The 16,112-nt window shown below is 39.3% G+C and overlaps 1 protein-coding gene across 1 annotated transcript; it reads left to right on the forward strand.

Moving 5' to 3' along the window:
- Nucleotides 1-58: 58 nt before the first annotated feature.
- LOC114243904 (zinc carboxypeptidase-like) lies at nt 59-9,404 on the forward strand. The gene is made up of 6 exons (XM_089738298.1): nt 59-807; nt 1,028-1,415; nt 1,710-1,794; nt 2,486-2,688; nt 8,112-8,196; nt 9,089-9,404. Exons 1-6 carry the CDS (start codon nt 515-517, stop codon nt 9,352-9,354), a joined length of 1,320 nt encoding a protein of 439 aa, XP_089594424.1. The 5' UTR covers nt 59-514; the 3' UTR covers nt 9,355-9,404.
- The last annotated feature ends 6,708 nt before the right edge of the window (nt 9,405-16,112 follow it).

The raw sequence follows: 16,112 nt of genomic DNA on the forward strand, positions 1-16,112 counted from the left end.
GACAACATGGCAATGCCAGGGGCAGAGCCAAGCCGCTGCCTACCGCTTAATACTCTTCACAACCCTCGTTTGAAGAAGTACATGTCATAGCGCTCGTGAAACACCGTGGAGGGGAAGCTCATTCCATAGCCGGATGGTACGTGGCAAAAAAGATCTCTGGAAACGCACTGTGGATGACCGCAGTGGCTCCAGGTAATGTGGATGAACTCTACTCCGGTGGCGGGCGGTGCGATGGTAAAAACGAGATGCTGGTATCATCTCGAAAAATTCCTCAAATCATGTCCCTTATAGGTAAATAAATTAAAAGTATAAACGAACAAGTATCAAAGCGGTTGTTTTTATCCGTTTTATCGATAAGATTATTTAAAATTGTTATCATCGTTTTTTTACCCACGTTTAAGTATCATTATAATTCACTATAGATCCATCAAATTTTCAACATAAATGTTGATACTGTTTTGGATTTTAGTTGTGTGAAACTTATCGTCAACGTAATATACTAGCTAGTGTCAAAATGATGCGTTTTTTATTTAATTTTAGTTTTCTTTTACTCGCCCCAGTCGTTTTGAGTGAAAAGTTTAGATTCGATAATTATACTTTATTCAAAGTTCTACCAGAAAATGAACGACAGATCGAAATACTACAGAACCTTCAGGATAACGATTTAAGATTCGATTTCTGGTCAAGTCCTGGTATCAAAGCCGAATTCGTGAATATCATGAGCAAACCTGAGAACAAAATTGATTTGGATAATTTTCTAAGCAGCAATGGAATTAATTATGAGATTGTCATGTCCAATATTCAAGAGTAAGTATGCATATGTTTCTAATTAGCAATTTTTGATGGTTCGATGATTGTATAGTAAGCAAGCATAGATCTACTACTGATGAACGGTAAAAAAACAACCCTTGGAAATATTAGGCCTGAGATTTACAAGGTAGCAAGGTATTCATATTGACGTAAAATGTAAATAAAGGCGAGAAAGCGAAATATTACTGGTTAAAATACAATAAATTCGGTTTTCCAGAGCTATTGATAAAGAGACAGTTAGCCCTTACACAAGAGGACGCACACCGAGCATGCGATTTGATACTTACTACAATTTAGAAGGAATCAATGCCTGGATCAATGATTTAGTCCGAACTTATTCGGAAGTGACGAAATTAGTTGGAGGCGTCAGTTACGAGGGTCGAGAAATCGAAGGTTTCAGAATATCTCACGGCAGCGGTAGAAAGATTATATTCTTGGAAGGAGGCCTACATGCCAGAGAATGGATATCGCCAGCTACCGTCTGTTTCATTGCTAATGAACTACTTACCAGTACTAACCCAGAGACGAGAGCAGCTGCTCGTGATTTTGACTGGTATATCTTTCCAGTGACCAATCCTGATGGCTATGTATGGAGTCATACTAATGTAAGTAATTGTTTCTAACATATTTAATTAGACGTGACGACTTTTAAGTTTAAATGAATACAAATTTTATGAAAGAATAATAGGTGAATGACAGTACGCATGAAAAATTCACGAAAGTTTCATGAATAAAATGATTAAAATATAACTACTATGCAAGAATTCACCATCGAGATAATGAGGGGACTGATAATTGACATACAAATGAGGACTTTAAGTAAATCTATAAATTTGTATTGTTCAACCAATAAAACTAAGGTACACAAAAATAGCATCTATAGATTTCTATTCTTTTAGTTCCGTATGTGGCGTAAGAACAGGCGTCCTATCGGCAACTTCTTCGGTGTCGATTTGAACAGAAATTGGAACAGCAATTGGCTCGGTAAGTTTATTGAACTGCCAACTTATATTGGACGTTTACAAGACTTTAATATAGACTATAATAGACTATAATAGATAATAATTATAGAGAATAATCATGTTTTTTTGAATGGCCAAGCAAACGATCTCAAAAGCCATCAGATATGCAATTACTGCGGTCTTTTCAGCATATATGTCAATGTTAATCTAGAAAGATTTCTAAATCTGAGTCGCATTAGACTAGCAGTTAACTGAGTTGTGCTGATTAATGACGCATCGAATAGTATTGGTAGTATTTAATTATTTAAACAAGTGTAGGTATAACTTTTTTTTTAATCTAGAATATTTTATTTCAATTATCAGAATAGTTTAAAACTACTAAATAAACTACTTCAAATATATACTTATACCAAATTCAAAATAAAACTTGATAATGTAAAAAATCGACCCCAAATCGCTGCGCTCATAGGGTAGGGTGCTCAAGAGGCTGGCGGCATTTCCCCGTTAAATGGCCAGGCTCAACCTTTGTCCAAAATGCGCGCCAGCCCTTGGATCCCTTGAGGCGTCGATGAGGCGTGCGGAAATCTCCTTGATCAGGTTATAATTATAAGTGAATTTAATTTAATTTATATAATTATTCGAAAATAATATGGCTGCTAGATGTCGTAGATTTTTACATCGCTTTCAATAATTAATATCTACAAAAATAACAGTCAGTGGAGCCAGCACCAATCCAGCTACTGACACCTACGCCGGTCCAGGACCGTTTTCTGAACCCGAGAGCAGATCATTATCGACGTATTTGAGGAGCCTTGGAGACAGAATCGATATGTATCTCTCTTTCCATTCGTTTGGAGAACTTCTTCTGATTCCGTTCGGCAACTCAACAGCTCCTTACGCCAATTACCACGACGCAGTAAGTAGTACGTTTAATTATACATTACTAGCTGACCTGGCAGACTTCGTAGTGCCTCAATCGATAAATAAAAGACCTAAACTTTTGTATAAAATAAACTAATAAAAGGAATCCGTCCGACGGGGGGGACATCAAAGGGAAACATCAAAATTGTTATTTTTATTTGTTTCTGGGTATTTTCATATTTATCTCTGTTTTAAACCTTCCCTGGACTTCCACGAATAATTCAAGACTAAACTTAGCCAAATTGGTCCAGCCGTTCTCGAGTTTTAGCGAGACTAATTAAACTAACAGCAATTCATTTTTATATACAGTCAAACCTGGATAAGCGAGAGTTCAAGGGAGCACAATCTCATTCTCGCTTATAGAGGTTTCTCACTAACCCGAGTTTCTCGCTAATGCTCCCTCTGAATTTCGATTCGGGATTTTCCGCATTCAAATGCATTCACTATTTTAAGTTTATGACTTTAATGACAGTACTTTAATTTTCCGTTTTTACATGATGCAGAATAGAACTTTCCTTCGCAATTGATTAACGATGAACTGAGTAAGTCCGACAAACAGGACAGTACACAGGCACACGTGTCCATTCGAAAAGAATGCGATAAAATAACAACGTTATTTTTTGGTTCCACGAAATAGAATAGGTTCAATATTGACGAGAAAACATAACAAAAACAATGATAGGAAGTTCCACGAAAGTTAAGAATGAGTCATAAAATAGGTTTTGTCATTTGTTCCTCCTAAATAATATAAATAAATAAATAAAACTCGGCTGTCGCTTATAGAGGTATAGATAGGTAGCAGTCTCACTTACGGAGGTCCATGAGGGAAAAACGACTCACTCTTACAGAGGTTTCTGTTTCTCGCTAATAGAGGTTTTGGGAGCTTAAAATGACGGGTCCTGGCTATTACTCTCACTTATAGAGTTTTCTTACTTATCCAGTTCTCACTTACCCAGGTTTGACTGTATATACCTATTCAGGTCATAAATTCTGTCACATGTTTAATGTAAAATAATTGAAACAAGTTTATTCATTATGTAACCATTCATATACCAAAATGAACTTAACAAAACATAGATTCTTATGACACTAAAGTTTATTCAAAATTACCTCCGAGATTTTGAATACAGGCCTTCAATCTGCGCGGCCAGTCGTCTATCGCAGCACGAACGAGGTCCATGTCAATATCGGCGGCTGCCTTAATCAAGGATGTCTTGAGTGACTCCAAATTGGGATGAGGCTTTGAGCACGCCTTTTCCTCCAAGTGTTGCCATATCTTGTAATCTAACGGATTCAAATCTGGACTGGAGGAGGGCCAGTCTTCGTGCCGGATGAAGTCGATTTCACGCGCCGCCAGCCAGTCTTGTGTGCTCTTCGCTCTATGAGCTGGCGCCGAATCTTGTTGGAATACCCAGTGCCTGTTATTGAACATGGTATGAGAAACAGGTTCCGCAAGGTTCGTCAGGACTGTATTTTGATACACAGCTGCATTCGTTTTTACACCTTTCTCATAAAAATGTACCTCTGTTAAGCCCCAATAAGAAACTCCCAACCATACCATGAGCGAGGATGGAAAATGACCTCGTTGGACACGCGGAATACGGTTGCTCGCTTCTTCATTACTGTGTGCGTACACCTTATCATTTTGTTTGTTGTAGCTTTCTTCTACGGTAAAAATTTTTTCATCCGAAAAAAGAATTTCCCGATATTTTTTTCCCGCGTACCGCTTCAACAAAGCGCGGCATCTCTTCAGTCTCAGGTCCATTAGACGAGCATTCAAACGATGTCCTGTTTTTGTTCGATATGCCCGAAGCCCTAAGTCTTCATTTAACACCCTTTTCACCGTGGTTCTGCTTAACCCCATCTGAAGGGCCAACAGTTTCTGCTTACGTTTGGGATTTCTTTGAATTCGCGCCTTCACAGCTTTTATCACTGTTGGAGTCCTAACAGACCGAGGGCGACCACTTCTTGACCTGTCATCTACACTAGAGTCTTCATTGTATCGTTTGATGGTACGATAAACGAATCTTTTGGTTATATTAAAAATTTTCAGAATGTTAAAAATTTGAATTGGCGCGTAACCGCAACGATGCAACGCAATAACTGCAACACGGTCTTCTTTAAGCGTCCACTCCATATTTAAAAATGAGTAAAATTCTAAAAGTATACATTTTTATTTTCGTGAACAATTCGAAATTCGAATTCAATAATCTTTTTTGTGGCCAGCATTCTAAAAGAAAAGTTTTTACTGTGTGACAATACTTATGACCTGACTAGTTATATATAAATGAAATACTGTTCGTTAGCCTCGCTAAAACTCGAGAACGGCTGGACCGATTTGACTAATTTTGGTCTCGAATTATTTGTGGAAGTTCAGAGAAGGTTTAAAAGGTAGATAAATATGAAAATGCTCGGACTTAAATAAAAATAACAATTTTGTTTTTCCTCTGATGTGTCCCCCGTCGGACGGATGCTTTTTGTCTGTTTTAAATTTATTTTATACAAAAGTTTAGGTCTTTTATTTATCGATTGAGGCACTACGAAGTCTGCTGGGTCAGCTAGTCAGAAATGAAGATATTGAAACACCTTACAAACTATAATCAATAATATAGAAGTAAGTAGAATACAGTAGTACCTACAGTAAGGTGGTACTTTCCTAAACTTAAAAATACTTTTCAATAAATATATATATATTTACAAAAAACGTATAGGTATTCGATAACAAAATACCATTATTTATGTGTAAAGTACATATTAGCGGATAAATAAATTCCATTTCCTTTAGATAAAATACCAGACAGCGTTTAACAATAAAATATCATTTAGTTAGATAAAATATTAATTGAATACGAGATAAGATTAATTCATGGTGCCTACGATTTTTGAAGGATTATCGATCACATGTCACACATTTTACGTAGACATTTAGAGTTATAGACAATTATCCGGCACTGGTTATAGCTTATCTTGTGAGTCCGCATGGGTAGGTACCACCACTCTGCCGTTTTCTGCCGTGAAGTAATAATGCGTTTCGTTGTGCTGTACTGTAAAAACTGAGACAATTGAACTCATGTCTCGAGGTGGGTAGCGGCATTTACGTTGTAGTGTCTATATGTTCCGGTAAACACTTAACTTAATGCGACATAAATGGTCAGGGTAGTGGTACATACTCTTCCGGGTTCACCAGACGTCCTACAGGCAGTACCTAATTATGACATTTTTTACTAGTTTCATTTTGATTACACAATGTTATTCTTTTACCGTGGAAGTCATTCGTGAATATTTGTCGAAAACGTTTTTCATTCGATAAATTGGTACCCTTGTTAAGTAAGTAGTGATATGGTTTCCATAAAACTGAGGACATAGTTCGCACCAGCCTCATATAGAAAGCATTTTACCGATAGTTGGCAACTGTGTCCATGTGTCCACAAATTAATTTCATTAACATGCTGATATTGTACCCTATTTTTTTACTAGCACCTAAGCTAAGTAGCACCTAACTACCTATGTTGAGATCAGAGCGAAGTGTCAGTATCATTGAATATTTTATGCTTAAATTTTGATGGCGGTATATTTGTATATTTATATTTTGGCTGCCCATGCGATGGACCGACCAGATCAAGTCGGCAGTTGGCGGCTGTTTGCATGAGTGTACCAGGCTCACCACAGACCGGGAGGAGTGGCGATTGCTCGTGAGACGCATAACATCTGCACACACCAATGATACTGGATGACGACCACGACCGCTCTGACAAGAGTGATACGACATATGATACGATACGATAATTGTATTTAGTAAAATTTATTCATGTCTCAGAATCCTGATAGCAGTTTTGTCAAATGACGAACAAATTGGGTTGCAGACGCATCAAAACTTATCATATCTACCATGTATAGGCTTCTTCCATTAATGAGTGACCCGTTCGTTCGTGCATAAAACAGCACCAGTATAGTTTTACTGGTGAAAGAAAAATACCACATTATTTTAACTTTTCAATTAAAATGCCTATTTAGATTACAATACTAAATGTACAGATTCCCGGAACCATAACAAATATTCCAGTCTGACGGACGTCAAATATACCTAGTCAGGTCATAAGTATTGTCACACAGTAAAAACTTTTCTTTTAGAATGCTGGTCACAAAAAAGTTTATTGAATTCGAATTTCGAATTGTTCATGAAAATAAAAATAGTATACATTTAGAATTTTACTCATTTTTAAATATGGAGTGGACGCTTAAAGAAGACCGTGTTGCAGTTATTGCGTTGCATCGTTGCGGTTACGCGCCAATTCAAATTTTTAACATATTGAAAAATTTTAATATAACCAAAAGATTCGTTTATCGTACCATCAAACGATACAATGAAGACTCTAGTGTAGATGACAGGTCAAGAAGTGGTCGCCCTCGGTCTGTTAGGATTCCAGCAGTGATAAAAGCTGTGAAGGCGCGAATTCAAAGAAATCCCAAACGTAAGCAGAAACTGTTGGCCCTCTAGATGGGGTTAAGCAGAACCACGGTGAAAGGGGTGTTAAATGAAGACTTAGGGCTTCGGGCATTTCGAAGAAAAACAGGAAATCGTTTGAATGCTCGTCTAACGGACCTGAGACTGAAGAGATGCCGCGCTTTGTTGAAGCGGTACGCGGGAAAAAAATATCGGGAAATTCTTTTTTCGGATGAAAAAATTTTTACCGTAGAAGGGAGCTACAACAAAAAAAATGATAAGGTGTACGCACACAGTAATGAAGAAGCGAGCAACCGTATTCCGCGTATCCAACGAGGTCATTTTCCATCCTCGCTCATGGTATGGTTGGGAGTTTCTTATTGGGGCTTAACAGAGGTACATTTTTGTGAGAAAGGTGTAAAAACGAATGCAGTTGTGTATCAAAATACAGTCCTGACGAACCTTGTGGTACCTGTTTCTTATATCATGTTCAATAACAGGCACTGGGTATTCCAACAAGATTCGGCGCCAGCTCATAGAGCGAAGAGCACACAAGACTGGCTGGCGGCGCGTGAAATCGACTTCATCCGGCACGAAGACTGGCCCTCCTCCAGTCCAGATTTGAATCCGTTAGATTACAAGATATGGCAACACTTGGAGGAAAAGGCGTGCTCAAAGCCTCATCCCAATTTGGAGTCACTCAAGACATCCTTGATTAAGTCAGCCGCCGATATTGACATGGACCTCGTTCGTGCTGCGATAGACGACTGGCCGCGCAGATTGAAGGCCTATATTCAAAATCACGGAGGTCATTTTGAATAAACTTTAGTGTCATAAGAATCTATGTTTTGTTAAGTACATTTTGGTATATGAATGGTTACATAATGAATAACCTTGTTTCAATTATTTTACATTAAACATGTGACAGAATTTATGACCTGACTATGTATAAAAAATTTCATTATTTATTGCAGATAAACATCGGAAGACGCGCCATGGGAGCTTTGTCTGTCAGATTTGGAACTCTCTACAGGACCGGGAATATAGCTGAGGCTATCTGTGAGTAAAACTCGATCTATTAAAAATTTAAGTAACCTGGAAAAAAAAACGTTTGGGATGGGTGATGCCTAAATGTTTTCAGACAACTGTTCGGTTCTTCATAGGTAAAAACTTTTTATCAACAAATTTTCCAACCTATACTAATAGCCTTGAGAGGCTATTTCTGTTCTCCTTGATGTCTAGATGAGCTCACGGGGTTCAAACCGGGAGTGTTGCTAACACTGGCCCTAGCAAAAGCAATGCTTCGCAGAATCTACCCCCGGAACGGAAACGCGACCCACTGAGAAGATCCGGCGAGGAACTCAGTGGGCTGTGTCTATGGGTTAATTCACTCGTCGAGCCCTTTGTCGCAAGCGACGGGTTCAATGAGGACGGTGCTTGTGGTTACTTAGGGCACATTAAAAAATATTTTTGTTAGTTACAAATATATATTTTATTGTTATAGTTAACCAAACGAATTCATATCCCACATTTTCTATTTAGTCTCATATTTCTGCTTTGAGAGCAGCTGTAACCTTTAAGCTGGATTAGGCATGATAGTAATACGTTTATACATATACCAGTTACTACGAAAATTAACAGATTTTTAATAGGTCTTATTTTATCGATATATTTTAGGAAGCTATTCATTTACGACGTGATTGGTATTTTTTAAGGTAAAACTTTTAGCTGTTTCAGCTTCGAGTTTGAAGAGTGGAACCTTGACTACATGTCTCAAGGTGAATAAGGGCATTCATGATGCAATGTTGATGGGCCCCAATGACCACTTAAAACTCGGGCCGTGAGTTTGTACGCAAAATCGTTTCACTCAGGCATTTGGTTGCTTTAACACGTCTGGTAACTACCTAATGTCCTATATTTGATACAGGATCATTTTATTTTTATTTTCCAGACCTCGCTACTGGAGGTAGCATTGATTGGGTTAAAGAGGACTTAAACGTTCCACTCGTGTACTGTTACGAGTCTCGCGATAGAGGCCAATACGGTTTCCTGCTTCCGCCAGAGCAGATTCTGCCCAATAGTCAAGAAACAATGGATTCTGTGCTGGAATTAATCCATCAGGGCAGAAGATTTGGGTACTTAAACAGCAGCGGAAGAACACTGTCTCCGCTACTTTGGGTAATGATCGTGGCATTGGCTAAATTGCTATGGGTATAGAAATTTTGATTTAAGATTTTAGCGTCGAAATAAATGACTATTTATTTGTTTTGTTGTTTTTTATTTATTTATTATTTATTCCTTCAGAGATCTTGGCTCAGTAAAAAGTTAACCTTAAAAATGTGTTTGTCACATCGAATGGAATATCTAAAAATATTGTTAAATGCTAATAATTGATTTATATTTTTATGGCAACATATTACCGTTACCCGAGTAACGTTATTTTTAATTTACTATCCTATTTTTTATTTCAATTTTATAAACTAAACATTGCAGTCCCACAACCAATCCGAGTATTACTTTATAGAATTACTTTTCATATTAATACAAAAGTGCTATTAAAATATACTATAAATTATTCATTATGCTTTTATAAGAAAAGGAACAAATAGAATACTACTGCGGCTTAAAATGTGAGAGCTTCTATTGACTGAGACTGCCGTATAACACTATGTGAAGATTTAGCCGGCGGCCATTACGTTATATGAGAGGGCGGACAGCGGATGGTCGGTGTTATACAACATGAGACATTTCTCAATATTATGGGACCTCCTCGTTCTAATGCGATCTTTGTTTGATCGCCTTGTTTGTCTAACATTGTCTAAAATGTACGTCATGTAAATTTAAGGGGGCAGACGGGCTTTTTGAAATAGTTAATTTCGACAAGAGTTTGAAGATTTTAATTAAATTGCGTAGGATCAGAGAAACGTTCATTCGTTCGAGTTCAAACACACACTATACATAGGGTAAACTATACATACGGTACACTGTACGTTAGTTTTCGATGTCATGTCTTAAGATTGGTGAAATTCTCATTATGTTCACGGTCTTCGATATTTTGATTACTTAATAATAAGTGAAATGAAAACTTATCCGTATATCAATTATCTATTAATCCTCAATTATCAATATAGATAATATTATTAATTAATCCGTCTATCGATTAATCACATTTATTTAAAATTCATCAATTCTACCCATTCTCAATTTTCAATTTATATTAACACAGTACAATAATGTTATTATGCTTTAAGAACATTATTGAAATTCATCCTGATTACTTAATAATAAGTGAGATGAAAAGTTATCCGTCTACGGCAATCACAAATAATGATCAATAAGATTTATTTAAAATTCATCAATTCTACCCATTCTCAATTTTCAATTTATATTGACACAGTACATTAATATTATTATGCTTTAAGAACATTATTGATATTCGTCCATTTTATCTTAATCCCAACCGCAGTTTATGTTGTTTACGCATTTTACTTTTGTATTTTTTTAACAGTAAAAACGTGATGCACAGTTAGGAGAGTAACAAAAAAATACTCTTTAATGAACTTTATGGCCACGAGTGCATTTAATACGTCACTGCGGCGCGTCGAGGATGTTTGCGGATGCGCGAATAGATGCTTCGCAGCAATCATTCGTAAACGAATTGCTTCCCTGATTCACCGCGTGCGGGTCAGTCGCAACAGCTACCTACGGCTGTTCGCCTCACGAATGGATCTGGACTGCCCAATAATTCAGCACTGGACACGTGTGCATGTTGAGCACTCTGGATCCAAACCAGCCCTTTCATTAAGGTAGTTTTGACGTTAATTTTGAGTTTTTGTTTTGTTATTATTATTATTTGATTTTTTGTTATATTATTATTATTATTGCTATTGTTCTATTCCGAGATTGTAGTTATTGTTTTTATTTAATTCTGGTATACTATATAAAATGTTAATGAATTTAATATGGATGCAAAATCTGAAGAAAATGAAATAAATTAATTAAAGAATCAGCTCTTGAAATCCACTTACCGGAGCGGTAATATTACAAATTAACTTTCCTAGATTCCAGAGATTGGCTAATGTTGCATACCGCCCTCCCCGGAACCACGACTGGTCGCGCGTTATCGCGATCTCTCTTTGAGCCACACTCCACGAGCCCCAAGCTCTGTACTGCGGATAGCTACGGCCTTTGTGAGGTTAAATTTATAAGCGCAGAGCCGCAACATGTGGAAGTGGTAACGACAAGGGTAAGGCTATTGATAATTCGGAGATGTTACCGTTAGCTATTCTTATTCATATACCCGAACCCGAATTTTTCGGCCAAAAACGTTCCTCTCAGATATTAGAGTGCTCTTTATAGTCGCAGCATATAGTCTTAGCAAAACTGAATGACGTCACTCATCTTCAGATACCTATAAATTGGATTTCTATTGTGTAACATCTATCCCGACTTTTAAGCTGGAATCAGGAATAATACGAAGTGGCAGTAGTGCTGCCTATATTCATCCACTTTTCTTCATGAGACAGGAAAGGCCTTGCAAAAGTGAATCATTGAATCGACAAAAAGGTTGACTTCGGTACTAATCTTTGCGGTAGCAATTACGAAATTTTGAAATTACCACGTGCTTACTAGATACGGATACCAGGCATACCAAATGCTACCTGTTTAGAACATGGTCATTTATGTGAAACCTATCGAAGTAGGTTCAATTTACGATTTTGTATAGCGTAGTGGTATATCTAAGCTCCGAGATCCACTTGACAACAGGTGGTCGATGAGATCGTCTCCATATTATCTAGTCACAAACAACATGTTTTATCGATCACGTGTTCTTAAACACAAAAAGCTTTTGAAAATCATATTATCATAAATCATGGCAACCATAAGGCGATTATCGTGATCCGCTGCCTTATCGAAGTACCTTTCCGACGGTAACTTCAAGTGTTTCCGGATCGATTCAAGACCCAGATTATCGTTTAGGAAAAAAGCATGTATAAAGAGCTCGTTGATGAGTTTACCAGAGTTTACCAGCATACCACAAAAGAAGACAAAGAATCGAAACAGCAACATATTGACAGTTACGTAGTTTTTACGCAAGGTTCGAACTAAAAAAGTAACAAATGTAGAATGAGCAGTCAGAAATAACCTAATTAGGATGTTCTGAAACCATTTCTATCACCGTTTTAGAATAGCTAAATTACTTGACGGGAAATAGTGCTACAATGAATCTTTGTGCACTAATGAACAGGACCTATTGCATGTTTATTAAAGAGCGGCCAAGTTATTGTTACCTGTTTCACGGAAAAGCACTCAACTATAATGGATTTTGGGTGAAATTAATTATTTTCACCGTTGCGTGGGTTCAGCTCGGGAATTTTTGATGTGTGAAATTCAAACGATGCAGCGTTGGAGGAATTCCGACGTTGATTGTGTTGACTTTAAAACGGTTTTTGTTTGCCTGCCCCCGACAAAAGTGTTGCCATTGGCTCTGAAATTTAATTTGTAACGATACAGGAATTTTCGTAGTTCGAAGAATAGTGTTTCGTTCATTAATTATAAAACAGTTTATTTGAATTATTATAACCTTTTATTGAAAGAGTTTCCGTTTTTAACTTTCACTTGAGGTTTATCGCTGGTTTTTATAGTCCTTTATATGGTCACATTTTTGCAAATTTCCAAATCGCTTAAAAACATTATCACATTTCCAATATAAATGTCGTGGATAACGACTTTACTAATATTCAGACATTGTTTTGATTATTATTTTAAATGATAAAATGTTGTTTCGATAAATATCACAGAAATGTAGGGTGGACGCCGTAACGCTAAAGTATAAAATGGCGGTACATGGACAGAGTCGTCCCAGGCAGTCAGTCAGTCTCAGTCAATCTCAGGCAGTCTGTCAGTCTCAGGCAGTCTGTCAGTCTCAGTCAGTCTCAGGCAGTCAGTCAGTCTCAGGCAGTCTGTCAGTCTCAGTCAGTCTCAGGCAGTCAGTCAGTCTTAGTCAGTCTCAGGCAGTCTGTCAGTCGGTCAGTTGAAACGAAACTGTCGGTTGTGAAAATTATATGTGAGAGTTTCAACAATTATTATTCAAAAGGTTTTTATGACCTTTATTGCAATAAACTAAGTTCAACCGGATACTAATGGTGACGGAATCTGCCGCTCAGCCATAACTGGCGCCGTCATATACTTACTATGTGTTGACCAAGAATTAACCTTTACCCAGATCTGCAGACAAACACACAGTCTATCTGGTATTTAGTGATGCTGGAGCACTTGACAGTATGGTGGTTAAGAAGCGTTTGAAAACTAAGCTCACGTACGAAAATGGGGCCATTTGTTTTCCTCCGAAATAGAGGAACGGTCACCTAGTTTTTGTTCGGGCACAAATTGAATTTCTGTTCTGTTCGCCAGCGCAGTTTTGTTGTTCAAATATTTTCGTAGGCCTCGAAAACTGAATTTGATTTGTGGTCTTTTTTCTCAATCCAAACACACCGTCTGTGTTTATTTAGCATGTGACGTATTCGAGTGTGTTCGCGTCATATTTAGATCACTGGAGTAGTTCCATTAAATTCTTTCATTCATTCTATCATCGGTATAATCACTTTAGTTCTCAAATTTCTAACAAACTATAATCTGTTAATATGAAAATTAAGAATTTCTCTAACGGTGAAGAAAATAATTATTCGGGTATACGTTTTTTATTATGATTTTTTTATTGATAAAAAAAAAACTACTTTACAAAGTTATCAATTTTATTTTATTCACAATGTTTTATAAAAAATATATAATAATAATATACAAAAAAACAGCTATTTCTATGAATAATAATAATAACATCACGTAGACTATACATTAGACACTGTATAGCCATCATACTGAGACTATACATGAATAATAAAAATCTTACGTTACGGACGTTTTTTCCCGGTTAGGGTACCCCCCCCCCCCACATCGTCCCATAAGGAACTTCGTTCCAATAGGTTTAATTCAACTCGAAAGGTGATCAAATTCAAACGAATATATTTGGAACATAGTTATTTTTCTTTCTCAATGGAAACTATGCATGAGGCCATTAATTTCTTTGATTTTACTGACACACGCAAAATCGATTTTTTTTTATTGCCCTTGTAGGCAGACGAGCATACGGCCCACCTGATGGTGAGTGGTTACCGTTGCCCATGGACTTCAGCAATGCCAGGGGCAGAACCAAGCCGCTGCCTACCGCAAATTGAATTTGACAATGAAGTGTCTAATGAAGTTCAGTTTATCAGAATACTAATTCGAACTAAACCTTTTTAATATCAACTTTTATGAGAAGAAGAAGAAGAAGAAGGGTCGTCGTACCCCCTTACGGGGGTACGGAACGGGCCTCGGGGCGAACCCCACTGCCCGGGCAGAAGCTCCCTACCACATAGGGCAGGGGTGAGTTGATGCAGGGGGGAATGGGAAGAGGGTTCGTATGCGCGTTCGGCGCACTCCACATCGACAAAATATATACATATACATAATACGATGAGCTTGATGTAAGCGACGGATTGATGCCCGCGGAGGTGGCACCCCGGCGCCGGCTGCTGTCCTTGGCTTCGGTTTTTTTTTTTTTTTTTTTTTTTTTCCCCTTACAATCTAACTAATTCTAACTAAACTAACTACAACTAACTATACTACTATATACATCTATATACAAGAAACCAGGGCAACAGACAGCATACGAGGGGCCCGCCACCGGCCCCATGCCGCGGCCCCACCTCTACAATTCAGAGGGGGGGCCGCGGCACTAGTTTGGCGCTCTCCCGCTAAGAACTCACCAAAAGGGGAAGGCCGTCGCGGGGAGGGACCGACTTTTAGTCACTCCCCATAAGGGGGAGTGGTCCACCCAACGGGGGTGGGAAATGGGTCCCCATAAGGGGGCACCCCAACAATGTGGGGGGAACTGACGAGTGTGGACAGCTCAGTCCCATGGGGGCACTCATTATGAGCACTCCCATATCACTCCGGTTAAGCCGACTATCTTACCATAGAAGGGGGTTCTAGTAGCTCCCTTGGTAGCGCCAGACCATCAGGTGGTCTGGCGTGCAAGGGAGCTAAATTGTGGAGATGCTCGTGGGGTCCACCGTCAGCCCGCTCGTAAAGATTACGAGCTAGCCTCCGGATGAACTCCTCGAGCGACTCCACATCCAGATCCCGGGCGATTACGGCATTACTGACGTAACGCCCTGCTCCGACTATCGTGCGAAGAGCCAGATTCTGCTGGGCCTGTAACTTCACCCGCATGACCTGCGGGATGAGGTGATACCAGGCCGCAGCTGCGTACGTGATACGGGAACGGACATACGTCTTATAAATGCCGAGCTTAGTCCTGACCGGCAACCCGGAGGCTAACACCGGCCGGAGGAGGAATCTCGCGTAGCGAGCGGCCGCCAACGCCGATTTGGCGTGGGCGGTCATCCTCAAACTCCGGTCGATATCGACCCCCAAGTACCGGACGCTGGATCTAAACTCGACATTAGCGCCACGGAGACTGAGCTGTCCCGGGACGACTCTTGTGCGGACCGGACCGAAGAGGATAGCCGCAGTCTTCCCCACGTTGACCGCGACCCTCCATCGGTCCAGCCACTGGGGCAGTAAGTCCAATAGCCTCTGCATCCTCGAGATGGCCGCAGAGGGGAAGTTGGATGACGCGAAGTAGGCGCTGTCGTCGGCAAACAGCGCCAACTTCACGTCGGCTTCCCACGCTTGGAGGTTGCCCTCAAGCGTGGGAATGTCGTTTAGCGTAGAGGAGTGGTGCCAGGACACTCCCTTGAGGAACTCCGGCCGTGACTGGGCGCACCGACGACTTGGCGCCCTCGACCGCGACAAGGAAGGATCTTCCCTCCAGGTACGACCCCAGCAGTCGCACGTAGGCGTGCTGGAGGTCCGTGTTCCGCAACAACTTGTGAACCAGTCCCGCATGCCAGACACGGTCGAAGGCCTTC

The sequence above is a fragment of the Bombyx mandarina genome, chromosome 25 (genome assembly GCF_030267445.1).
Source record: "Bombyx mandarina strain Sakado chromosome 25, ASM3026744v2".
NCBI classification, from domain to species: domain Eukaryota; kingdom Metazoa; phylum Arthropoda; class Insecta; order Lepidoptera; family Bombycidae; genus Bombyx; species Bombyx mandarina.